This window comes from Mobula birostris, chromosome 7 (genome assembly GCF_030028105.1).
Source record: "Mobula birostris isolate sMobBir1 chromosome 7, sMobBir1.hap1, whole genome shotgun sequence".
Classification (NCBI taxonomy): Eukaryota; Metazoa; Chordata; class Chondrichthyes; order Myliobatiformes; family Myliobatidae; genus Mobula; species Mobula birostris.
The window spans coordinates 6,926,093-6,953,545 of record NC_092376.1 but is presented as its reverse complement, the minus strand read 5'-3'; the positions used below and the strand labels follow the sequence as shown (position 1 = coordinate 6,953,545).

At 42.2% G+C, this 27,453-nt stretch overlaps 1 protein-coding gene across 1 annotated transcript in view; it reads right to left on the bottom strand.

The window, feature by feature from the left end:
* Window positions 1-4,586: 4,586 nt before the first annotated feature.
* The window catches only part of rsf1a (remodeling and spacing factor 1a), a 111,877-nt gene continuing 89,010 nt past the window's right edge, over window positions 4,587-27,453 (bottom strand). The window contains 5 exon segments of the mRNA XM_072262560.1: window positions 4,587-5,443; window positions 9,063-9,248; window positions 11,952-12,151; window positions 13,929-14,136; window positions 26,005-26,072. Coding sequence (XP_072118661.1) covers window positions 4,974-5,443; window positions 9,063-9,248; window positions 11,952-12,151; window positions 13,929-14,136; window positions 26,005-26,072 — 1,132 coding nt within the window. The 3' untranslated portion in view covers window positions 4,587-4,973.

The following is a 27,453-nucleotide window of genomic DNA, read 5'->3' as shown; positions in this document are numbered from 1 at the left end:
TTAGATTATTGTATTTAGTTCTGGTCGTCTCATTATAGGAAGGATGTGGAAGCTTTAGAGAGGGTGCAGAGGAGATTTACCAGGATGCTGTCTGGATCAGAGAGCGTGTCTTGTGAGGATAGGCTAAGCAAGCTAGGGCTTTTCTGTTTGGAGCAGAAGATGAGAGGTGACTTGATAGAGATGTACAAAATGGTAAAAGGCAAAGATAAGAGTGGACAGCCAGAAACTTTTTCCCAGGGCAGGAATGGCTTATACAAGAAAGCATAATTTTAAGGAGATTGGAGCAAGATACAAGGGGCTGTCAAGAGGAAAGAATTTTTTTATATACTGAGGATGGCAGCCCATGAAATGTGCAGCCAGTGATGGTGGTAGAGGCAGATGCATTTAGGGCATTTTACAGACTCTTAGATAGGAACATGGATGATTTTTAAAAATGGAGGGCTCTGTGGGAGGGAAGGGTTTGATTGATCTCAGAGTAGGTTAAGATATCAGCACAATATTGTGGTCCGAAGGGCCTGTACTGTGCTGTAAATATTCTATGTTAATGACGTAGTCTACGAATTTACTGAATGGTGTACCTGGCTGGCATACTGCTGCTCTTATTTCTTAACTCTTAAGCAAGTCAAAAGAGAATAATCTGAATCAACTAGAGGGGCCAAATGGCTTTAGTGTAGTTGCGGTGCTTGGCAGCACAATAGCACAGCAGTTAGCACTATGCTATTTCAACTTGACACATCAGAGGTCAGAGTTCAATTCCCATCTCATCCATCTGTAAGGAGTTTGTATGTTCCTCTGGGCACTCTTGCTTTCTCCCACAGTCCAAAGGCGTACCAGCTAGTAGGTTAATTGGTCATTGTAAATTGTCCTGTGGTTAGGCTGGGGTTACATAAGTGGGTTGCTGGGTGGCGCAGTTTGTCCGGCCTAAAGGGCCTGTTCTGGCTGGTAGCATGGGTGGGTGGGTGTGTAGGTAGGTAATAACTAAATACATGTATAAATACATAGACCTGCTGAAAGTGCTCATATTGTTAAGTCCACAACACTTTTATCTCATGCCCAGATCCTGTGTTGGGGAGAATGTGTTGTAATATCAGGCTTCCAATGTTTCAGGTCCAATCAGCATGAATTATCCATAAACCTACAGCTCAAAAGCAAGTGGGATAGGCAGACAAATAACATGCAAATTTTGGCAGTCTGTCATTGAAATTCAATTTGGACTTTTTTTTCTCTCAAAAGCAGGTTTAATCATTTCATCGAGTGCAAAGATGGATTGAAGAAGCCTAATTCATTGCCATAAGCTGGCCAGTGGAGTAGTGGCATCCGCATTGGACTTCGAGGCAAGTAGTCCCAGGTTCAAACCCGGTCAGCTCCTTGCACGCTTTCCATCTGTGCTGGGCGAGTGTCAAGCTAGCACTATGGCCTTGTAAAAAAAGAAACAGAGAAACGCTAAGGAAGTGGCACTAGCTGACCCATAAGCCGTGGAAAGGAACAACAACAATTCATTACCATGGACAGCTGTGGAGGCCAAGTTATTGGGTATATTGAAAGTGGAGGTTGATAGATTCTTGATTAGTCAGGGCGTCAAAGGTTACAGGGAGAAGGCAGCAGAATGGGGTTGAGAGGGATAATAAATCAGGCATGATGGAATGCCGGATCAGACTGGATGGGTCAATTGGTCTAATTTTGCTCCTGTTTTACAGGACCATCGATTTACTATCATTTTACAGTAGAAAGTCTTAAGTCAACAAGTATTATTAGCATTCATCATGGTCCTTTCAGTACACAGGTCAGGCCAAAATTTTCTCAAAGAGCTCAGGTACAGAGACAGAGAAGCTCTCTTTGAGGAGACTGGTGCTGTGATGGTTTCTATCGGATTTTGATGCTGACAATATATTAAATCATTAATATATAGTCTTACGTTCACACAAGGAACAGATATTATAAATACTAGAGAGTCTGTAGATGCTGGAAATCCGGAGTAAAACACAGACAGCTGGAGGAACTCAACAGGTCATGCAGCATCTATTCAGGGAAACATTTCGACTGGAAAAGCGAAAAAGCCAGAATAAGAATATGGTAGGAGGGCAAGAAGTACAAACTGGCAGGTGATAGGTGAAACGAGGTGTGGGGAAAGGTGGATGGGTGGGGAGAGGGGGGTTTGAAGTAAGAAGCTGGGAGGTGATAGGTGGTAGAGGTAAAGGGCTGAAGAAGGAATCCGATAGGAGACGAGAAGGCCAGATATTACACAAGAGAAAGCACAACCAGAAAGAAACCTACATGCTTTATCCACATAAAGGTGTATGATGTCATCCACAGTTGAATATTCCATTGACACTCACCTTTGATGTTGAGACAGTGGGAAGAACAAGATCATGTGAAGCTTTGGTACGAGGTAGAGAGAAGTCATAGTCATAGAGCACGAAAACACGCCCTTCAGCCTATCTAGTCCATGCCAAAATGTTATTGTACCTACTCTCTCAACCAACACATTACATGAACAATAACCCTCCAGACCTCTCCTCCCCATGTACTTAATCAAATTTCTCTTAAATGTTAAAATCAACTTGCATTCACTACTTCCACTAGCATCTCATTCCACACTCTTACCACCCTCTTAGTGAAGAAGTTTCCCTTCAGGTTCCCCTTAAACATTTCAACTTTCACCTTTAACCCATGATCTCTAGCTCTAGTCTCAGACAACCTCAGTGGAAAAAGCCTGCTTGCATTTGCCCTAGCTACACTCATAATTTTGTATACCTCTATCAAATATCCCCTCATTCTTCTACACTCCAGCAAATAAAGTCCTAGCCTATTCATCCTTTCCCTATAACACAAGTCCTCAAGTCCCAGAAACATCCTTGTAAATTTTCCCAGCTCCTGTGCTCAATACATTGATTTATGAAGTCCAACGAGCCAAAAACTCTCCTTTCGACCCTATCTACCTGTGACACCAATTTCAAGGAATTATGGATCTACATTCCCAAATCCTTCACTGTTCTACTGTACTCCTCAGTGCCCTACCATTCACTGTGTCAGTCCTACACTGATTTGTCCTCCCAAAGTGCAACATCTCACACTTGTCTGCATTAGTGTCCACCTGCCATTTTTCCGGATGGGACAGATCCCACTAAAAGCTTTGATAGTCTTCCTTCCAGTCCACTACGCTCCCAATCTACACCTCACACTTACCTGGATTAATATCCATTTGCCATTGTGTTATATCCCACAACTTTGATAGCTTTCCTCGCTGTCCACTGCACCCAGTGGTCCCCCACCACCGGGCCGTGAGGAAACGATATGAGTCAGCTGCACCTTTCCTTATTTCCTGTCACGCCCACTGTTGACTAACACCCCCCCCCACCCCCCATCGGCCAGTCTGCAAGAATATTGTCAATATTAAACTGGTCCGTGATGCAAAAAACGTTGGGGACCCCTGCACTACAACACCAATCTTGGTGTCATCCGCAAATTTGCTGATCCAATTTACCATCAATGCCCCTAGTATTTACAGTTATCCCTCTCATGTGTCCAATGATCTTGGTAAATCCCTACCATCAGGAAGCAGGTAATGTAGCATCAGGAAAAGAACTGTTAAGATAGGAAACAGCGTCTTCCCCCAGCCTGTAAGACTACTAAACTCCCTTCCACCAGCCAGGTATCATTACATTTGAAGCACCAGTAGTGATATGTTTACTTTTTAACTTGTGTCACAAATGCACCCAATAATTTGTTAACTTAATAGTGATATTACTTTGTGTGTGAGTTATATGTACTGTCTTATGCACCTTGGTCTGGAGGTACATTGTTTTGTTTGGCAGTATACATGTGTATGGTTCAACAATAATAAACTGAACATGAACGTGAACACACTACCATCCAGATTGTTGACACAGATGACAACCTGTTGAATTAAAACGTCCTTTGATAATTTGTTCAACATGTGGGCAGACTTCTGCAGTCCAGTGGATTTTCCCCCACAGACCCCCACCTCTATTCCTTGGCAAGTACCACTGCATCTGGTGGGTTCAACTGAGTTTTCGAAAGAGGTCTGAGATCCAGAACTAAAAATACACCATTGCTAACACATAAAGTTCATACAGAGGCACCAAGGAAGAAACAGTCTTGAAGATATATATGTATATATATGTATATAAAAAGAAATTAAATCTAAAAAGCAACGATTTGAGCATATCAGGGGTTTTACAACACAGTGACAGCCAATTATATGGTCATTACACCAGGACACAGTGTCATTGCAATTAACGGCAGTGCCGACGAGCACAGAAGAGATCTAGCAAACACCACAGTAGATTTGAGGTTTTGTTTTATAAAATGTCCACTGCCTACTAGGTACTCACTGCACATGCGACTACTGGTGCTCTTTTAGCTAGTCTATAGCTTAAATCTGGTGTTCAAATCCAAGTACGTGACGGACTAAGTGGTATCAGGACGCTACACAACATACTTAAAAAGTCTTTCTTTTATGTATAGATATATATATATTTTCTTCTTAAAAAAGACAAAGACATTAAGAGGGTCAAAACAATATTTCTGGAATGAGGAAAAATTTCCTTCCACAGCCACCCCCTTCCCAACCCACCCCACCCACTTCAGGGAAAAGTTTGAGCAGGGATAGTTGTCAAAGTTTTTTCTGCTTAAAAAGAATCTCACACAGTGAAGTAATGGACAACTGAAATAATACAGGACTGAAAAAAAATGCAACTAAGGCAAAAAAAAAATTTAAAGGAACCTTCCGTGTTAATTACCTCAAAATTGGTCACTTCATGAGAGTGGGGGGAATAAGCCAAAATAACAGAATAAGATGAAATGGATGCAAGAGAATTCTGCTCTCTGGTGTAGTGAGGCCGTGGGGGTGGGGGGGGGGGGGAGAATACAACCCAAAAATAGACACAAGAACTGGCCTGATGTACAGCTACTTATGGAATAAATTATTTAAACTAGTGTAAAAAGAGTTTTTATACTTGTTCATTATTACAAACATATTCTACAAGGTCAGTTACTCCCAAGAGGTCATCTTCATCCTCCTCCCCTCCTTCAGCTGTTCCCTCTCCCGAGGGCATGCCTGACTCCCCATCACACGCGCCATTCAGTGCTGGGCTGGGAGTAGCAGTAGTGTCCTTGGCCATTTGGTTCTTCTCACCGGTTCTGCTGATCAGGGTCTGTCCATTGGAGGGGGGCAGTTCCTCCAGGCTACAGTCCAAGGAGCTGGCGTCCTTCTCGGCCTCCTGCAGCTCCTCGTCCTCCTCCTCCTCGTCACTCATCAGCCGGTATGCAGGCTTCTTGCTGCAATCCCGACAGGGTCTGGAGGACAGCCTGCTCACCAGCGCAGGCTGGTCTTCATCCTCCTCATCCTCGATCCGGTTCGGGCGCTTCCGCTGAGGCCGCTCATCATCCTCTTCCTCAGAACTTTTGCTCCCAGAGCTCTCTGGAAATACAAAGATTAATTTCAATTTGGAGATATAAGAGATGGTAGGCACTGAATTTGGAGCAACATACTAAATACTGGAGGACCTCAGTGCATCAGGCAGCATCTGTGGAGAGAAACAGATAGTCAGTGTTTTGGGTCAACACCCTTAATCTGGGTTGTCCATATCTGTCAATGAAGATGAAGGATCTCAACCCGAAATGCCAACCGCCTATTTCATTCCACGGATATTGAATTCTCCTAGGATACTGTGTGTTGAATCATTTGACTCTCTTCTCTGGAAAATGAGGAATGTTTCCACCCGCCAAGTTAAGACGCAGGTTAGAAGGAAACCACCAATTCAAGGTGAAATGTAGACATGGAAAGAAAACTCAAATGATTGCAGATCTTGGAAATCTGAAACCATTGTTTTCTGATGAAGAATCCTGCTTCTCTCTCTCTTTCTGGGTTTATCTAGGACAGAGATTGACCAATTCTTGATTGGATTTCTACATGGAGTGTTGCCACAAGAAAGCAGCGTCCATCATCAAAACCCCCCCCCGCCATCCAGGCCATAAGTTCTTTTCTCTACTACCATCAAGAAGGAGGTACAAGAGTTTTAGGTCCCACACAAACAGATTATAGAAACATAGAAAACGTGCGGCACAATACAGGCCCTTCGGCCCACAATGCTGTGCCAAACATGTCCTTACCTCAGAACTACCTAGGCTTACCCATAGTCCTACATTTTTCTAAGCTCCATGTATCCATCGAGGAGTCTCTTAAAAGACCCTATCATTTCCGCCTCCACCGCCGCCACCGGCAGCCTGTTCCATGCACTCACCACTCTCTGCGTAAAAAACCTACCCCTGGCATCTCCTCTGTATCTAGTTCCAAGCACCTTAAAACTATGCCCTCTTGTGGTAGCCATTTCAGCCCCGGGAAAAAGCCTCTGACTATCCACACGATCAATGCCTCTCATTATCTTGTACACCTCTGTCAGGTAACCTCTCATCCTCTGTTGCTCCAAGGAGAAAAGGCTGCGCTCACTCAACCTATTCTCATAAGGCATGCTCCCCAATCCAGGCAACATCCTTGTAAATCTCCTCTGCACCCTTTCTATGGCTTCCACATCCTTCCTGTAGTGAGGCGACCAGAATTGAGCTCAGTACTCCAAGTGGGGTCTGACCAGGGTCCTATATAGTTGCAACATTACCTCTCGGCTTTAAACTCAATCCCACAATTGATGAAGGCCGATGCACTGTATGCCTTCTTGAACACAGAGTCAACCTGCATAGCACCTTTGAGTGTCCTGTGGACTCGGACCCCAAGATCCCTCTGATTCTCCACACTGTCAAGAGTCTTACCATTAATGCTATATTCTGCCGTCATATTTGACCTACCAAAACGAACCAACTCATACTTATCTGGGTTGAAATCCATCTGCCTCTTCTCAGCCCAGTTTTGCATCCTATCAATGTCCCGCTGTAACCTCTGACAGCCCTCCACACCATCCACAATACCCCCAACCTTTGTGTCATCAGCAAATTTACTAACCCAGCCCTCCACTTCATCATCCAGATCATTTATAAAAATCACAAACAGTAGGGTTCCCAGAACAGATCCCTGAGGCACACCACTGGTGACTAGCCTCCATGCAGAATATGACCCGTCTACAACCACTCTTTGCCTTTTGTGGGCAAGCCAGTTCTGGATCCACAAAGCAATGTCTCCTTGGATCCCATGCCTCCTTACTTTCTCAATAAGCCTCGCATGGGGTACCTTATCAAATGCCTTGCTAAAATCCAAATATACTACACCTACGGCTTTACCTTCATCAATGTGTTTAGTCACACCCTCAAAAAATTCAATCAGGCTCATAATGCGTGGCCTGCCTTTTGACAAAGCCATGTTGACTATTCCTAATCATATTATGCCTCTCCAAATGCTCATAAATCCTCCCTCTCAGGATTTTCTCCATCAATTTACCAACCACTGAAGTAAGACTCAGTGGTCTATAATTTCCTGGGCTACTCCTACTCCCTTTCTTGAATAAGGGAACAACATCCGCAACCCTCCAGTCCTCTGGAACATCTCCCATCCTCATTGATGATGCAAAGATCACTGCCAGAGGCTCAGTAATCTCCTCCCTCGCTTCCCACAGTAGCCTGGGGTATATCCCATCCGGTCCTGATGACTTACCCAACTTGATGCTTTCCAAAAGCTCCAGCAATCCTCTTTAGTATCTACATGCTCAAGCTTTTCAGTCTGCTGCAAGTCATCCCTACAATCTCCAAGATCATTTTCCGTAGTGACTGAAGTAAAGTATTCATTAAGTACCTCTGCCATCTCCTCCAGTTCCATACACACTTTTCCACTGTCACACTTGATTGGTCCTCTTCTCTCATGTCTTATCTTTTTGCTCTTCACATGCTTGTAGAATGCCTTGGCGTTTTCCTTAATCCTGTCCGCCAAGACCTTCTCATGGCCCCTTCTGGCTCTCCTAATTTCATTCTTAAGTTCCTTCCTGCTAGCCTTATAATCTTCTAGATCTCTATCATTACCTAGTTGTTTGAACCTTTCGTAAGCTCTTCTTTTCTTCTTGACTATATTTACAACAGCCTTTGTACACCACGGTTCCTGTACCCTTCCACCCTTTCCGTCTCATTGGAACGTATCTACGCAGAACTCCACGCAAATATCCCCTGAACATTTGCCACATTTCTTCCGTACGTTTCCCTGAGAACATCTGTTTCCAACTTATGCTTCTAAGTTCCTGCCTGATGGCCTCATATTTCTCCTTACTCCAGTTAAACGTTTCATTAACTTGTCTGTTCCTATCCCTCTCCAATGCTATGGTAAAGGAGATAGAATTGTGATCACTATCTCCAAAGTACTCTCCCACTGAGAGACCCAACACCTGACCAGGTTCATTTCCGAATACCAGATCAAGTACAGCCTCTCCTCTTGTAGGCTTATCTACATATTGTGTCAAGAAGCTTTCCTGAACACACCTAACAAACTCCACCCCATCTAAACCCCTCACTCTAGGGAGATGACAATCAATATCCTGGGAAATTAAAATTCAGGACCAGTTGTTACCCTTCAACCACCGTGACATTGAACTGATTCCACAACCTACAGACTCTCTTTCAAGGACTCTACAACTCCTGTCCTCAGTATTATTATTACGATTATCAATTGCACAATTTGCCTTCTCTTACATATTGTTTGTTGATCTTTGTTTATATACAGTTTTTCATAAATGCTATTGTATTTCTTCATTTTCCTGTAAATGCCTGAAGAAAATGAATCTCAAGGTAGCGTATCGGTAATAAAGAATAACTTTACAAATAATAGCTTTGAAAAAAGAACTACTTTGACTTTGTAATAAGTTTGTTACAAGAATTCTTCTGGCCAACAGAGTTTCAGGAAGAATGTGGGAAAATAGTGCTTAAAAGCAAAGTCCATATGTGTGCATACACATACTTGTGCGTATAACAATCCACGCAACTTTGAAGCACAATTTTGACTGCTTACAGTTAATTTTCTCCAATATCATTTCTACTGCAGATGTTCCAGCTATGATTAATGCAGTTCTACATAAATGAGTTTCAAGATCCATCTTGTATCAACTTACCATCACTCATGGTGATGTACAGTCTACGCTTGTGCCCTCTAAGTCTTTCCTTTCGACTCACACTACTTTTCATGGACCTCTCTGACTCAGAATCTTCTCTGTAATTGACCTTTTTGGACTGGTTCCGTTTCGACCGCCTCCTCCTCATGTCCAGCACATCACTGTAACAACTGGAACCATCACTCTCTGCAGAATGAGAGGGGTACTTCAGTAAACCCAAAACAGTAAACAAAACCACGAGAAATCCAGTCATCACACAAATAACTCTCAAACTAATGTTCTTTGAAAGAAACTATATGGTAGCTGTCTTTTTTCTATAATTTTGACATAAATTTACACCTTAGAGGTGACCGGGCTCTCCCTCCCCACTATTTGTGATATTTACCAGCAGCGTTGTGTATGAAGGGCCTGAAGCATTGTCGAGGATCCCTACCACCATCTCACAAGCCTTTTGACCCACTATTGTCAGGAAGGAGGTACAAAAGTATCAGGACTGGGTCTGCCAGTCTGGGTAACAGCTTCTTTCCTCAGGCCATGAGACTAATAAATACTCTGCCACCAGTGAGGTCTTGTCATTAGGACAGCAAGCTGTTTACTGTTTACCTGCGCTGTACACTACATACACTTTGAATTCTATTTTATTAACTTATTGGTGGTAATATTTTGTTTTATATGTTGTGTGTGATATCTGTTGCGTGAGTGCTCTTTGGTCCGGAGGAATGTTGTTTCATTTGGTTGTATGTATATACAGTTAGATGACAATATACTTGAATGTGAACTTGAACTTACTGATGTTACAAGCGTGATTGATATCAAAACTCTTATCATTGGGCAAGAGCTGTAGATCCCACACCACAGGAACAGTTATTACAGGTTAGAAATTTTTTAAATACTGTTTCTCCTAACTTTCCAAATTTATGTTCAATGGATATTTTGGAAAAAATTTAATTTAAATCCTTTTCAGTAAGGTATTATAGCAATTATTTATAATACCATTATGAATATATGTCCTGATGTATCTAATAAAATTAAGACTGATTGGGAAAGAGAACTTAAGATCACTGTACCCATTGAAAAATGGGAAAAAATTCTTCAATTAGTTAATTCATCCTCTATATGTGCTAAACATGCGTTGATACAGTTTAAAGTAGTGCACAGGGCTCATATGTCTAAAGATAAATTATCTCGTTAGGACTCATATACAAATCCCATATGTGATAGACCTCATTCTGAGATAGCTTCTTTAACTCATATGTTTTGGTCATGTCCTTTGTTGAAAAAATATTACTATCTCAACTGTTTTGAATATTGACTTACAACCTCACCCAATTACTGCTATTTTTGGGTTACCAATGATAGAATCAAGTCATTTAACCTCTTCAGCTCGTCAGATGATTGCATTTCTTACATTAATGGCTAGAAGATCCATTTTGCTGAATTGGAAAGAGATTAATCCTCCTACCACATTTCATTGGTTCTCTCAAACTATGCTGTGTTTAAATTTGGAAAAAATTAGAAGTGTTGTTTATGATCCCTCTACTAAATTCGAAAAGACTTGGAGGCCATTTATTCAACATTTTCATATGACATAATTTGACCTTTTTCAAACTTACTTTATTTCTTTGTAATATTGGTTGAGAGGAACAGAGCCGTTGACACTAAGGTTTCCTTTTTTTTAATGATGTTACATAACAGCCCATGTCTTTTTTTTAAGTTTATTTGATTAATACTGTTTAGATTAGTTTTTTTTTGGGGGGGGGGTTACAGTTTTATTTTTTTTCCTTTTTCATGATTTTTTTTAGATATTTTTCATTGTTTTATATTGTTCATCTGTATCCTATATGATTGGGAGTTTTATCATTTAAGTGTCAACTGGCTTTATAATTAACTATGTCAATTATAACAATGTATTCCCAATAACTTTGTACCATTACTATCCTATGTGTATTATTATGAAACTAATAAAAATATTGAAAAAGAAAGAAAGGAACAGTTATTACCCTACAACCATCAGGCTTCTGAACCGACGTGGATAACTTCACTCACCTCAACTGTGAAATGATTCTACAACCTACAGACTCACTTTTAAGGACTCTACAAGTCACGTTCTCAGTATATATTTTTTATTTATACATAATTTGTCTTCTTTTACACATTGATATTTTGTCAGCCTTGGTTTATGTACAGTTTTTCGTAAATTCTATTGTATTTCTTTTCCTGTAAATCCCTGCAAGAAAATGAATCTCAAGATAGTATATGGTAACAAATACGTACTTTGACAATAATTTTATTTTTTGAACTTAAACTGTAATCCTGGTGACCAATCCAAAAATCACACTACTGGTCACATCTTGCCAAGTAAAGCATTGTATGTAGACCATAAGATATAAGAGCATAAGAGCATAATTAGGCCATTCAGCCCATCAAGTCTGCACCGCATTCAATCACGGCTCGTTTATTCCCCCTCTCAATGGCATTCTCTTGCCTTCTCCCTGTAACCTTTGATGCCTGACTAATCAAGAACCAAGAACCTATCGCCCTCTGCTTTAAATATACCAAATGACTTGGCCTCCACAGCCATCTGTGGCAACGAATTCCACAGATACACCACCCTCTGGGTAAAGAAATTCCTTCTCATCTTTCTTCTAAAGGGACTTCCTTCTATACAGTAGGACATTGTAAGAAAAAATGGCTCCGTCCTGCTCACAACTGAAAATTAAAAAATAATTAATTGGCTGTAAAGTGTTTTGAGTTGTCCTAATGTCATGGAGGATGGTATACAAATGCAGCTCTTTTGTTTTAGTCTGGCATTACTTGCTGCCTTTAGGTAAGAGGTAAACTGAAAGGGATGGGGGAAGGAGAGATGAAATCAATGGAATAGCTTTTCACCTTCTTGTTCATCTTCATCCTCATCTTCGTCCTCATCTGAATACCGTTTAACTGCTCTTCCTCTTAACCTTCGACTCCTCCTCATTGGCTCTGTGTATTTCGGATGTCTTCCTCGGCGGGGGGAGTCAAAACCATCTTCGTCATTGGAGGCAAGCTCTGCCTCGCTATCTCGGTCAGAGATTTCAAACTCTTCTTCGCTACTGCATGCAGAAATATTTAAAGGTAAGGTCACTCTCTGTGCCCTAGGTTAAAGACCCATCACAGATTAAAAGAAACTCTATCAAAATTAAGTAATTAAATTCCTACAGTGGATTCTAGTTAATTGGCTCACACTGGAGCAGTACACTTTGGCCCAAGTAAGCGGCTTCCCCAATTAGCCAAAGTTTCATGGAAATACTTAAAAAGGTATAAAAGTGACAAATGACCCTTTAACTCAGTAATAAATTATGTACTTCAATGAAATACAGAGTAAATTAGAACACTACCAATACTTCTATAGCACTATAAAACTGTGTATTAGTTCTTAGTAATTATCGACGGAGGAATCCATCCAGTTTGAGCTTTTGACTGTAAGTGAACAAAATCAGTGCAGTCACCTACTGCAGATTATGGACTATCTTCATTGCCTTCCTGCATGAAGTAATGTTGTAACCCACAATAAACTTCTTGCCACAAAGTGATCAAAAATCACTGCTTTACAACTCGGTGCTTTTCAACCCAAATGGATAACATAATACAAGCACACACAACTGATGCTATTTAAAAACTGCTCACTCTAACAACGGTGTAGTTTCTAACAGCAACATAAGTGCACATGACTGACACTACTTAGAAACCGTTTGGCAGGTCTCCTGTCCCAATTAAGCAGTATAGTGTTTCATAGGAGGAGGAGGTTAGGAGAATCAATGGCACTTAACGGCGATTCCTTTGCTTGCATCTTTGGAAACAGCTCTATTTCCATCTTTAATATCTCTATTTTTCCCTTTCAGGGTTCTTTTGAAGACCCTGACCTGGAGTTACAGGCTGACTACAGTTCTTTGCGGGAATGGGACCCGCTCTCAGGGTTTCACAACTGGCTGTTATTCGGCACACCAACAGCACGGGCTAAGGGCTTCACTCACCTTCGGAGGTCCAAAATTTCTCTGGAGACGGAGTGGGGGGGAGAGATCAGAGGTCGGTGTCCAGGCGGGAGATCGGTGTGTTGTGGGAGATGGAAAATCTAAGACTGTGTGCCCAGAGACCCCAGCTCTTTGGGCACAAAGCTCAGAAGCGACGCAAAGGACTTTTAACATCGTAAACCAGCAAGTTGCTTGTTATGTCTCCCCTATCGCTGTGGAACGGAGACACCTCTTTCTCCCTTATTAAGGAGAGAGAGCGTCTGTGGTATGTCAAATACCATGAACGCGTAGTCTTTGGAGTACTGCAAGCCTGTGTCTTTGCTGTTGCTTTGCTCACGCTTGAGTGCTCGGAGGCAGGTGCCGATGCTTTTTTTTGCCAGTGGGGGGAGAGGAGATCGTTGCTTGCGGCCGCTTACCCACGGAAGGGAGGGGAGCTGTGGGGGACTTTGGGGTTCTAACATTTAACTGTCAGTCATTCTTTGGGGGCACTCCCATGTTTTTCATGGATGGGTGTGAAGAAAAATCATTTCAGGATGTATATTGTATACATTTCTGACATTAAATGTACCTTTGAACCTTTGAAATAAAAAAAGAAAATCCAACTATTTTCTCAATTAGTTTTTATGCAAGAGTTGTCCCAAATAAGCAGCTGCCGTGACTAACTGATGCCCAATTAACTGTGATCACTTTAATAGACCAAACTATTTAATGCAGCTGAGGATACTCAATCTCTGGACTTTCTCGCAGAGTACAAACATCAAGTACTACAGAAAGTGATGAAAAGGACTTCAAAAATTTACCTCAACTTCCAGAGGTAGCATTTTAACCAAACCTAGGAGGGGATGCTTTAATATTTCACCTTTCACTTATTCTGAACTCCTCTTCACTCTCTTCATCTTCAGGTGTACTGTCACTGTCAAGGTCATTCAGTCTTCGCCTTTTCTTGCGTCTACAAGCAGATTCTCGCGATGGTCGCTTATTTTCCTTCGACTCTGCAAGTATAGTGGAGATATCCTTCCCATGGGATTGTCCAGTGATGTTTGCCATGTCCTTTCCTCTTCCAGCACCTGAAGAAAAAAGCATTTTTAAAAAATCAAACCTCTAGGACTGTATATCTAACTCCTAACTCCTGCAGATGTTACCACTATGGTAGGCCATATCTCAAATAATAACGAGTCAGAGGAAGGAAACAGAGAACTCAGTGACAAGGTGTATTGACAATAACCTTTCCCTCAATGTCAGCAAAACAAAAGAGCTGGTCATTGACTTCAGGAAAGGCACATGCTCCTGTCTACATCAATGGTGTTGAGGGTGAGATGGTTGAGAGCTTCAAGTCCAACCACAATGATGTCACGGCCAAGAAAGCACACCAAAGTCTCTACTTCCTCAGAGGGCTAAAGAAATCTGTCATGTTTCTGTCAACTCTTACCAATTCTTATTAATGTATCATAGAAAGCATTCTGTCAAGATGCATAATGGCTTAGTATGGTAATTGCTCTGCATGTGACCATAAGAAACTGCAGAGAATTGTGAACACAGCTCAGCACTTCACAGTAACTAGCTTTCCCTCCATGGACTCTGTCTGCACTTCTTGCTGTCTCTGCAAAGTAGGTAGCGAACAATGACTTCTCTAATGCCCCACCTCCCCCTCATACCCCATCTGTTATTTATCTATATACACACATTCCTTCTCTCTCTCTCCTTCTTCTCCTTCTGTCCCTCTGACTATACCCCTTGCCCATCCTCTGGGTACCCCCCCCCCTTTTCCTTCTCCCTGGGCCTCCTGTCCCATGATCCTCTCATATCCCTTTTGTCAATCACCTGTCCAGCTCTTGGCTCCATTCCTCCCCTTCCTGTCTTCTCCTATCATTTTGGATCTCTCCCTCCCCACCCCACTTTCAAATCTCTTACTAGTTCTTCCTTCAGTTAGTCCTGACGAATGGTCTCGGCCCGAAACATCAATTGTAACTCTTCCTAGAGATGCTGCCTGGCCTGCTGTGTTCACCAGCAACTTTGATGTGTGTTGTTTGAATTTCCAGCATCTGCAGAATTCCTCGTGTTCGCATAATCAAAGACCCAAGCTACCTTGGATATTATCACTTCTACCTCTCAGGCAGGACGTCCAAAAGCCAGAAAGCATATTCCAACAGGGTCAAGAGCAGCTTTTGTTATCAGACTCTTGAATGGACCTCTTGTACCATAAGATGGACTCTTGGCTTCACAACCTACCTGGCCACCCCATTACAGGAAGGATGTGAAGTATTTGGAAAGGGTACAACAGTGGTTTCCCAAATTGCTGCCAAGATTAGAGGTTGGACAAATTTGGGTCTGGAGTGTCAGGTGCTGATAGGAGACCTGACTGAAGTTTATACTACTATGAGGGGCATAAATAGAATAAAGCAGATGTGTGGGACAAACTCTCTTTCGCACAGAGAGTAGTGGTTGTCTGGAACAGACAACCAGTGCTGGTGGTGGAAAAGATATAACAGTGACACTAATGAGCTTTTCAGAAAGACACATGACTACGGAGGGAATGCATGAGAAGAGAGGTGTGAATGTGGAGAGAGAGACGTGAATGTGGAGGGAGAGGGGGAGGGAGACACGTGAATGTGGGGGGAGAGGGGGAGGGGGAGCGGGATGGGGAGGGAGAGGGAGAGGGACACAAATACACAGGGAATGGACAGAGTAGACGAAGAGATTTTGTTTAAATTGGCATTGAGTTTGGAACAGACATTGTGGACCAAAGAACCTTTTACTGTGCTGTATGGATATATGATTGAGCATAAGACATAAGAGCAAAATTAGGACATTCAGCCCATCGAGTCTGCTCGGCCATTCCATCATGGCTGAATTATTAGCCCTCTCAATGCCATTCTCCTGCCTCCCCATAATCTTTGACACCCTGATTAATATCATGCCTCTGAATGAAAGTTTCCAGGAGACTCAAGTAACTGAAAATGCTGGAATCTCGAGCACTAAACAATTTGCTGGAAGATCTCAGTGGCTCACACAGCATCTGTGAGAGGGAAGAAACTGAGTAGAAAGAAAGTGAATGAAAGATCAAGTTGAAGTTTACCATCATCTAACTGCACATATATACAAACAAACATTATTTGGTTGTATATATCTACAGTTAATTGACAACAGATGGGAGGTAGAGAGGAAAAAGGGAAAGAAATGGATAAAAGGTGGTGGGGTGGGGAGTGGGAAGGTTCCTGCAGGGAAGTAAGCAGGAAAACAAAGTGCTACCTGTACTGAATTCAGGTAAGTAAAGGTGAGAATGGGAACCACTAGGGGGAGGGGGCTAGGAAATGACATTTTAAACCAGATTGAGGGTTGGGGGTGGTAGGAACCTGTATATGAAATTTATGGGTGGAGCCAGGAGAAAGTAGGGGAAGACAATGAAGGAAGGCTGGGAAACTAATTTATTTTTGAGATACAGCGCAGAACAAGTCCTTCCAGCCCAATGAGTCACATGACCAGCAACCCTCCTATTTAACCCTAGCCTAACCACAGGACAGTTTACAATGACCAATTATCCTACTAACTGATATGTCTTTAGACTGTGCAAGGTAACTGGAGCACCCGGAGGAAACTCACATGTACGTGGTAAGGTATGTACAAATTTGCTTACAGAGGACACATACCAATCCTCATAGAGGGATCAGAAGTGGAGAGAGTGAGCAGCTTCAAGTACCTGGGTGTCAAGATCTCTGAGGATCTAACCTGGTCCCAACATATTGATGTAGTCATAAAGAAGGCAAGACTTTATTAGGAGCTTGAAGAGATTTGACATGTCAACAAATTCTCTCAAAAACCTCTATAGTTGTACCATGGAGAGCATTCTGACAGGCTGCATCACTGTCTGGTATGGGGTGGCGGGGGGCTACTGCACAGGACTGCAAGAAGCTGCAAAGAATTGTAAATCTAGTCAGCTCCATCTTGGGTACTGGCCCACAAAGTACCCAAGACATCTTCAGGGAGCAGTGTCTCAGAAAGGCAGTGTCCATTATTAAGGACCTCCAGCACCCAGGGCATGCCCTTTTCTCACTGTTACCATCAGGAGGTACAGAAGCCTGAAGACACACACTCAGCGATTCAGGAACAGCTTCTTCCCCTCTGTCATCCGATTCCAAAATGGCTACTGAACCCTTCAACACTACCTCACTTTTTTAATATATAGTATTTCTGTTTTTTGCACATTTTTAAAATCTATTCAATATTTCTTTTAAATTTTATTTTTTCTCTTCTATATTATGTACTGCGCTGAACTACTGCTGCTAAGTTTACAAATTTCATGTCACATGTCAGTGATAATAAACCTGATTCTGATGTCAGAAATGAACTCCAAAGTCTGAGACCCTGAGCTATATAAAAAAGAAAATTAAATTAAATACAAAGTGCAAAAAGAGAGAGAAAAATACTGAGATAGTGTTCATGGATTCATCGTCAATTCAAAAATCTGCTGGCAGAGGGGAAGAAGCTGTTCCTGAATCATTGAATGTGTGTCTTCAGCTTCTTGTACGGTAGTAATGTGAAGAGGGCAGGTCCTGGGTGATAGGGGTCCTAAATGATCGATGCTACCCTTTTCAGGCATCACCCTTTAAAGGTGTCCTGGATGCTGAGGAGGCTAGTGCCAATGATGGAGCTGGCTGAGTTAACAACTTACTGCAGCTTTTTCCGATCCTGTGCCATGGCCCCTCCATACCAATTGGTGATGTAACCAGGTAGAATGCTTTTCAAGATGCACCTATAGAAATTTACTTATGTTTTTAGCGATATACCAATTCCCCTCAAAGTCCTAATGAAATATAGCTCTGTCGTGCCTTCTTTGTAATTTCATCAAGATAAGTCTTCAGAGATATTAACATCCAGGAACTTGGAACTTCTCACCCTTTCCACTTCTGATCCATCGATGAGGACTTATGTGTTTCTTCTTCCTAGAGTCCAAATCAATTCTTTAGTCTTACTGATGTTGAGTGCAAGGTTGTTGCTGTGACATCAATCAACCACCTCATTTATCTCGTCCTGTACACCTCCCCGTCATCATCTGTAATTCTGCCAAGAATAGTTGTGTCATTGGCAAATTTATCAATGGCGATTTGAGTTGTGCCTAGCCACACAATCCTGGGTATAGAGAGAGTCAAGCAGTCAGCTAAGCACACATCCTTGAGGTGCGTCTGTGTTGACTGTCAGCAAGGAGGAGATATAATTTCCGAACTGCAAAGAATATGGTCTCCCAGTGAGGATGATTAATTTGCAAAGGGAGGTACAGATGCCCAGGTTTTGGAGCTTGTTGAGTAGAACTGAGGGCATGATTGTGTTGAACGCTGAGCTGTAATCAATAAATAGCAGCCTAACGTAGGTGATCCAAGGCAGAGTGAAGAGCCACTGAGATTGCATCTGCTGTAGACCTGTTGTGGCGATAGGCAAATTGCAGTGGGTCCTGGTCCTTGCTAGGCATGAGCTGATTTTTGCCATGACCAATCTCACAAAGCACTTCATTCACAGTAGATGTGAATGACACTGGGTAACAGCTATTGAGCCATTGGGCACAGGTTTGATTGTCACTCTTTCAAAGCAGGTGGGACCTGCAACAGCATCAATGAGAGACTGAAGATGACCTTGAACATGACACAGGTTTTCAGAGCCTACTAGGTAAACCATCAGGGCCTGACATCTCGCAACAGTTCACTCCTTGAAAGATGTTCTGTAGTTGGCACCTGAGACAGAGATTACAGCGTGTCAGCAGATGCTGCAAGGATTCACACAGGCATAGGTTTATTCTCCCTTTCACAGTGTGCACAAAAGGCATTGAGTTCGTCTGGGAATGAAGCAACAAAGCCATTCATAATGTTAAGTTTTGCTTTGTAAGAAGTAATGGCCTGCAATTCCTGCATCCTGCCAGAGCTGACTTGAATCCATTTCTACCTCTAACCTAAATCAGAATTGTTTTCTAGCACTTAAAATAGCTTTCTGTAGGTCGTACCTCGATCTCCGGTATAGTTCTGGATCTCCGGTCTTGAATGCCACAAACCTAGCCCTCAGCAGACTACAAATCTCCTAGTTCATCCACACCTTTTGGTTTGGGGATGTCCGATATGTTCTTGAAGGCAAACATGCATCCACACAATTCTTGAAGTCGGTGACAACCGTGGCATACTCATTCAGACTCAAAAATGAATCCCTGAATATTGTCCAGTCCATCGACTCAAAGCAGTCCTGTAAGCACTCCTCCACCTCCCCTGACAATACCCTCTGGTCCTCACTACTGATGCTGCAGTCTTTACTCTCTGTCTATACCCTGGGAGTACAAGTATGACCAGGTAATCAGACTTTCCAAAAGTGTTAGCATGGGAATGGCATGTAAGCATTCTTGATAGTGGTATAACAGTGGTCAATTGTTGGTTCCTCTGGTGTCATAGGAGATATGTTGGTAGTAGTTGTTCAGAGATTTCTAATTTCTTCAAGCAGGCCTGGTTGAAGTCTCCCGCAATGATATGTAAGGCATCACAGAGCGCAGTTTTGTGTCTGTTGATTGTTCTGCTCAGCTTCTCCAGTGCCTGCTTGACATTAGCCTGAGGTGTAATGGACACCACCACCAGGATGACGGCGGGTAGCTCCCTTGGCAGGTAAGTGGACATCTGACTGCTTGATGTTCCAGGTTGGGTGAGCAAGACTGAGACAGAACTGCCATGATTGCACAGCATGGTGAGTTGATCATAAGAGCATACCCGACTTCTCTGCCTTTAAGGGACTGAGCTGTCCTGTCTTTGCGGAAAATGCAATTTCCTGGCAGTAGAGAAGGCCATGGGGTGCCACAGTGGTGTACTGGTTAGTGCAATGCTATTATAGCTCAGGGCGTCAAGAGTTTCCTGCATCCTCTGTAAGACAATCCTTCCTGTGTTTCCACTGGCAGCTCCAATTTCTTCCCACAATCCAAAGACATACCAGTTAGTATATTAATTGGTGATTGTAAATTGTCCCATGATTAGGCAAGAGTTAAATTGGTTCGATGCTGGATGGTGCGGTTAGGAGGGCCAGACGGGCCAATTCAGCACTGTATCTTTAAATAAAATAAAGGATGGACAGGTTAGTGTGGGAATAGAATGGGAAGTTGAAATAGCTTATAACTGGGAGTTTGGGGTGATCACTGTGCACTGACCATAAAAGTTTTCTGTCAAACAATCGCCAAATTTGTGCTTGGTCTCACAGATGTTGGGAAGGCCATGTCAAAAGCACTAAATGGGGTCGGCTGGTGGCGCAATGACATCGGCGCTGGACCCAGGAGTGGAGGTTCCCGGGTTCGAAACCAGTCGGGTCCGCTCCCGAGTACGCTTTCCATCCTGCTGGGTTGAGTGTCGAGATCGCAACTCGACCTCGTAAAATTTTTTAAAAAGCGAAAAATACTGCAAAAATGTGCGCGGAGTGGCGTGCCAGTCTCTCTCTCGCTCTGCGCCTTGTAAAAGCCATGAAAAAGACATCATCACGGATGGACGCGCGCGCACACACACACAGACGCGCACACATGCACACGCAGACTCGCACGCACGCAGGCACATGCCAAAAAAAAAGCAGCACCAAATGAAGGAAATAATACTTTTCTTTTTGTGTGGCTTTGGTGACTTTGAATATACTCACACAGAACCCTTCAAGAACAAGATTGGGGGGCGTCACGTGATAGCGTGGAATTGAGACGTGTAAATCCAACTCTCCCGTAAAAAATTAGCAAAGTACCGTTTAAACAAAACAAAGTTAATAAATACTTTCCGAAAACTATTTATAACTTTGCAAGACTACTTTACGATATGCCTCCTAAACTGCAACAGAAGAAGTCTGTTGTTGCGAAGCCGCCGCGAGATGGGAAGAAAAAAGGGCCTACTGCAGCGATGGAGCCTCGGACTCAGGTCAGATCTCTTTTGGAGGAGATGCATTCTATCTCCACCGGAGAACAGGGAGCAATGGCGGCTGTAGCGGTCTCTCGGAAGAAGGTGCCGGAAATGCGCATGCGCAAATCCATACAACTCAAACTACAAGAACCGACAGCCACTGCAACTGAAAGTGACTCAGAGTCAGAATCGGATACCGCAGAGAATACAGATGAAGAAGAGGAGGAAGAACTGGAAGGGATTGGAACTAAAGGAGATGATGGAAACATAAGAGAGGCTTTATTGCAATTAACAGCTGAAGTAAGAAAAGTAAGAGCAGAGCTTAGAGACATGAAGATGTGCTATAATAAAGCTATGAAAAGACAGGATAAAATGGATAAGAAGCTTCAGGAGATGGAAAGAACAATGGAGCATATTAATGATAGAGTGGAAAAAACAGAAAATGATTTGCTTGTCTGGAACACGGAAAGAAATCGATTCTTGGAGGAAGTGGACATGTGGAAAATTTTAGTAGACGTAATAATATTAAAATTGTTGGTCTTAAAGAAGGTATGGAGGGAGGAAATCCAATAAAATTTTTTCAAAGATGGATCCCAGAAGTTTTGCAAATGAAAGAGGAGGACCGATTAATTGAAATTGAGCGGGCACATAGAGCTCTAAGACCAAAACCACAAGATGACCAACATTCACGAGCAATTTTAATAAAATTCTTAAGATTTCAAGACAAGGAAAGGATTCTACAGGCAGCTGCCCAAGCTGCCAAGAATAGAAAAGGGCCATTGATGATTCAAGGGAACAAAATTTTTTTCTATCCTGACATAAGTTATGAACTTTTGAAGAGAAGGAAGGAATTTAATCCAGTGAAAAAAATCCTGTGGGATCACGGTTATCATTTTATATTGCGTTACCCTGCAACCTTGAAGATTTTTTTGACTGGTGGAGAAAAAAGATTTTTTGATGATTACCGGAAAGTGGAGCAGTTTGTGCAAGACTCTCTGAATATTCACCAGGTACAAGAACAAAACCAGGGGAGCGAGATGGATTGAAGTAGAAGACTGGGTCAAAGAATGGACTTGTTGGATTTTTGAAGGCGGATGAATATATAAATATATTACTAATTATATGAGGGAGGGGAAGTAAGGTTAAAATTTGAGGAATACTGGTTGGGGATAGTAACATTAATTTTTTTTATATATATATATATAATTTTTTTGTTGCGGGGGAGCTGGAAGAAGCACTGTTCAATTGCTACGCTAATCATGTGTGCAAGCGTGGCTCTAGCCACGACCCGCAAAATGGAGTAGGGTAGTGTTGTGTATCCTTTCATTCACAACATTAGTGGGGGGGTATTTTGTTTTTTCTTTTTTTATATCTCATCTATCTCTTTTTTTCTCTTTTTGCTTGGATGATTGGGGGGGGAACGCATAGCAACATGGTGAAGTTCAAAGAGATTCCCCAAGGAACTATGAGAGTTGAGAAGTTAAGTAATGTTTTAGATTGGAGTAACTTTGTTAAAAATAATGACTAATTTATTGAATTTTTTGAGTTTTAATGTTAATGGGCTTAATGGACTAGTGAAAAGAAAAAGAATCTTAACACATATTAAGAAAATGAAGATAGATTCAGCCTTTTTACAGGAAACACATTTAACAGAAACAGAATATCAGAAATTAAAGAGAGATTGGGTGGGTAGTGTTGTAGCGGGGAGTAGCAATTTTTAAGTCAAAACAAGAATGGGAAACAGATCTGAATATTAATATTGATGAAACAAATTGGTCAAGACTGTGCCTTGACAGTATGACAAACACAATAAATGTTCGACTTAGATTAGTATAATATAACTTCTTACACCAATTATATATTACACCACAAAAAATAAATTACTTATAATTTAAGAGATAAATATGTAACATTTTTGAATATTTGGCGCCCTTATTTACAAAAGATAGGATGGCATATTTAAGTGCTCCGATAAAGATCTTGGTCCCTTGGGGAAAGTAACGAATAAGTATACCAATTTTATTTTGAATTCCATGGAACATGTGGAAACCTTCCAATACCTAGGCGGCTCTCTTTTTTTTTCTTTTTTTCTTTTTAGGTAGGACTTTATTTTGGGGGGGGGGAGGGTTAAGGGGAGGGGGGAGGGTAGATACTATCTTTTCATGTATTTTTGAAAACTCAATAAAAATTATATTAAAAAAAAACAAGATTTACAGATTCACAATGACTTGAGTAATAGAACACAGAACATAAAAATCTACAGTACATTACAGGACCTTCGGCCCACAATGTTGTGCCGACCATGTAACCTACTCTAAAAACTGCCTAGGATTTCCCTACCACATAGCCCTCTATTTTTCTAAGCTCCATGTACCTATAAGTGTCTTTTAAAAGACCCTATTGTATCCGCCTCTACCACCGTCGCTGCCAGTGCATTCCACGTACCTACCACTCTCTGTGTGAAAACCTCACCTCTGACAACCCCCTTCTACCTAATTCCAAGCACCTTAGAACTATGCCCCTCATGTTGGCCATTTCAGCCCTGGGAGAAAGCCTCTGGTTATCTGCATAATCAATGCCTTTCATCATCTGGTACACTTCTATCAGGTCACTTCTCATCCTCTGCCACTCCAAGGAGAAAAGGCCCAGTTCACTCAACCTATTCTCATAAGGCATGCTCTCCAATCCAGGCAACATCCTTGTAAATCTCCTCTGCACTCTCTCTATAGTATCCACATCCTTCCTGTAGTGAGATGATCACAGTACTCCAAATGGGGTTTAACTAAGGTCTGATATAGCTTTAACATGACCTCATGGCTTTGAACTCAATCCCATGGTCGATGAAGACCATCATACCATATGCCTTCTTAACAACACTGTCAACCTGTGCAGCGGCTTTGAGCATCCTATGGACACGAACCCCAAGATCTCGCTGGTCCTTCACACTGCCAAGTGTTTTACTATTATTATATTCTGTCTTCAAATTTGACCTACCAAAATGAACTACTTCACACTTATCTGAGTTGAACTCCATCTGCCACTTCTCTGCCCAGATCTGCACCCTATCAATATCCTACTGTAACCTCTGACAACCTTCCAGACTAACCACAACACCCCCAACTCTTGTGTCATCAGCAAACTTACTCACCCACCTTTCTACTTCCTCATCCAGGTAAATTATAAAAATCAAGGAAGGATCCCAGAACAGATCCCTGTGGAACACCACTGGTCACTGTCCCCCATGCAGAATATGAACCATCCACAACCACCCTTTGCCTTCTGTGGGCAAGTCAATTCTGGATCCACAAAGCAAGGTCTCCGCAGATCCCATCCCTCCTTACTTTCTGAATGAGCCTGGCAAGGGGAACTTTATCAAATGCCTTACTGAAAGCCATATACACTACATCCACTGCTCTACCTTCATCAATGTGTTTTGTTGCATCCTCAAAGAATTCAATCAGGCTGGTAAAGCATGACCTGCCCTTTACAAAGCCATACTGACTATCCCTTATCAGATTATGTCTCTCCAAATGCTCACAAATCCTGCCTTCAGGATCTTCTCAAACAACTTGCCCACCACTGAAGTAAGAATTATTTTTTTTCAGTTAGTTGTAAATATCTGAACCTTATCCTGAAACCATGACTACTAGTTCCAAACTGCCCAGTTAAACAAAGTTTCTCAGCATCTAGTCTGCCAAATTGCTTTCAGAATATTTTATGCTTCATGTCTTTCTTCTGAACTCTGGTGAACATGGACCCTTCTACTCAATATCTGCTCTTTAGGAAGTACTCTTTATGCCTGCAATCAATCTAATGCATCAACATTACAACACTTCAAAGGTATATGCAACACTCCTGCCCCCAGACATTTTCTTTCTCTCCCCTCCCATTGGGCAGAAGGTCCAAAAGCCTAAAAGCATGTATCACCAGGCTTGAGGACAGTTTAATTCTGCTGTTATGAGATATAGGATCAGAATTAGCCCATTCAGCCCATCAAGTCTGCTCCAGCATTCCATCATGGCTGGTTTATTATCCCTCTCAACTACATTCTTCTTCCCTCCCCCTGTAACCTTTGACACCCTCACATTATTCAAGAACCTATCAACCTCTGCCTTAAGTACACTTGGCTTCCACAGCTGTCGGTGGCAAAGAATTCCATAGATTCCCCACCCTCTGGCTAAAGAAATCCCTCCTCATCTCTGTTCTGAAGGAATGTCCTTCTATCCTGAGGCTGTGTCCTCTAGGCCTAGACTCCCATACTGTAGGAAACATCCTCCACGTCCACTTGAGCGATGCCTTTCAATGTTCGATAGGTTTCAATGATATTCCCCGCCTCCCCCTCCCTCCACCCCTCATTTTAAACTCCAGCAAATACAGGCTCAGAACCATCACATGCTCCTCATATGTTTCAATCCTGGGATCATCCTAATGAGCCTCCTTTGGACACTCTCCAATGCCAGCAGATTCTTTCTTAGATAATGGCCCAAGACTGCTCACTTAAGACTACTGAACGATTCCCTGGTACAATAAGATGAACTCTTGACTTAGTGAACTCTTCACGGCCTTGCGCCTTACTGTCTGCCTGCACTGTACTTTCTCTGTGACTGTAACACATTATCCAGCATTCTGATATGTTTTCCTTTGTACTACTTTAATGAACTCACTGCTGCAATGAAATAATCTGTGTGGATTTTCAAGATTTATAGATTAGCATTATTTGTCACACGTACATCGAAACATACAGTGAAACGCGTTGTTTGCATCAAATCAAATCAGCAACGATTGTGCTGGGCATCCTGCAACTGTCTCCACCCTTCCAGCACCAGCATAGCACGCCCACAACCCACTACATCTAATGGCAAGCAAAATAAAGTAATTGACTATACATGAGACAACAATAAGCCAATTACCAATTCTTTTTATGTTTCTCCAAACCTCTTGCTGTAAATGCCAAAGTGGCATTTCCCTTCAAAATTGCCGGCAGAGTAACTTTAAATGGGGGTGGGGAGAATACTTTTTCTTAAAAAAAGTGAACTCAGTTCTGACCTTTGCCCTCTGCCTCCTGTATGTCTTCATGTATTGCTTCATCGATTGCATCATCAAACTCATCAAACCTGCATAAGAAAGATTCACATTAATGCCTTAATGTCTTAAGCTACTCATAAATTGACAGCTTCACACATCAATATTTCAGATTGAGAAAGCAAATGACCGCTAAACTGGAAAACCACAGACTATCAGACACCATGCACTCATTAAAAAAATCACTTTTAAAAAGTCCCCATAAAGTCAATGTTCCAGGTAATGTTCCAGCTATATAAGACCTTGGTCAGAGCTCACTTGGAGTACTGTGTTCAGTTCTAGCCACCTCACTACAAGAGGGATGTGGATACTATAGGGAGAGTGCAGAGGAGATTTACAAGGATGTTGCCTGGATTGGAGAGCAAGCCTTATGAGAATAGGTTGAGTAAACTTGGCCTTTTCTCCTTGGAGTGACGGAAGATGAGAGGTGACCTAATAGAGGTGTATAAGATGATGAGAGGCATTAATCATGTGGATAGTCAGAGGACTTTTCCCAGGGCTGAAAAGGCTAACATGAGGGGCATAGCTCTACGGTGCTTGGAAGTAGTTACAGAGAAGATGTCAGGGGCAAGTTTTTCCACACAGAGTGTGGTGGATGCATGGAATGCACTGCTAGCGGTGGCAGTGGAGGTGGAAACAGTAGGATCTTTTAAGAGACAGTTAGATAGGTACATGGAGCTTAGAAAAATAGAGGGCTATGCGGTAGGATAATTCTAGGCTGTTTATAGAGTAGGGTACATGGTCGGCACAACATTGTGGGTCGAAGGGCCTGTAATGTGCTGTAGATTTCTATGTTCTATGCTCTAAAGTCACACTTTAAGAGGAAAAGACTAGTTGATTTTCTGAGTTATTGGGAAAGGTTGAACAGGTTAGGACTTTATTCCCTGGAACGCAGGAGAATGAGGGGAGATTTGATAGGAAGTATACCAAATTATGAGGGGTGTAGATAGGGTAAATATAAGCAGGCTTTTTCCACTAAGATCAGGTGAGACTAGATCTAGAGGTTATGGGTGAAAGATGAATTACTTAAGGGGAACCTGAGGGGAAATTTCTTCTGAGGATGGTGAGAGTGTGGAAGTGGTGGATGAGGGACTGATTGCAACATTTAAGAGAAGATTGGATAAGTAACACACACAACAGTTAACATCTTGGGCTGAGACCCTTCATCAGGACTGGAAAGCTTGAACAGGTACATGGATGGGAGTGGTATGAAGGGCGATGGTCCATGTGCAGGTCAATGTGACTATGTGGAATGACAGTTCAGAATGAACTGGATGGGTCAAATGGCACATTTTTGTCTGTAGCACTCTATTATTCCAGACTAAACTGGTGATATGGTAGTCTTTGATTGTAAAAATGAATTGCTTGTCTAATCACCTTAATCAAATATTCTTAACTGCCTTAATTCACTAA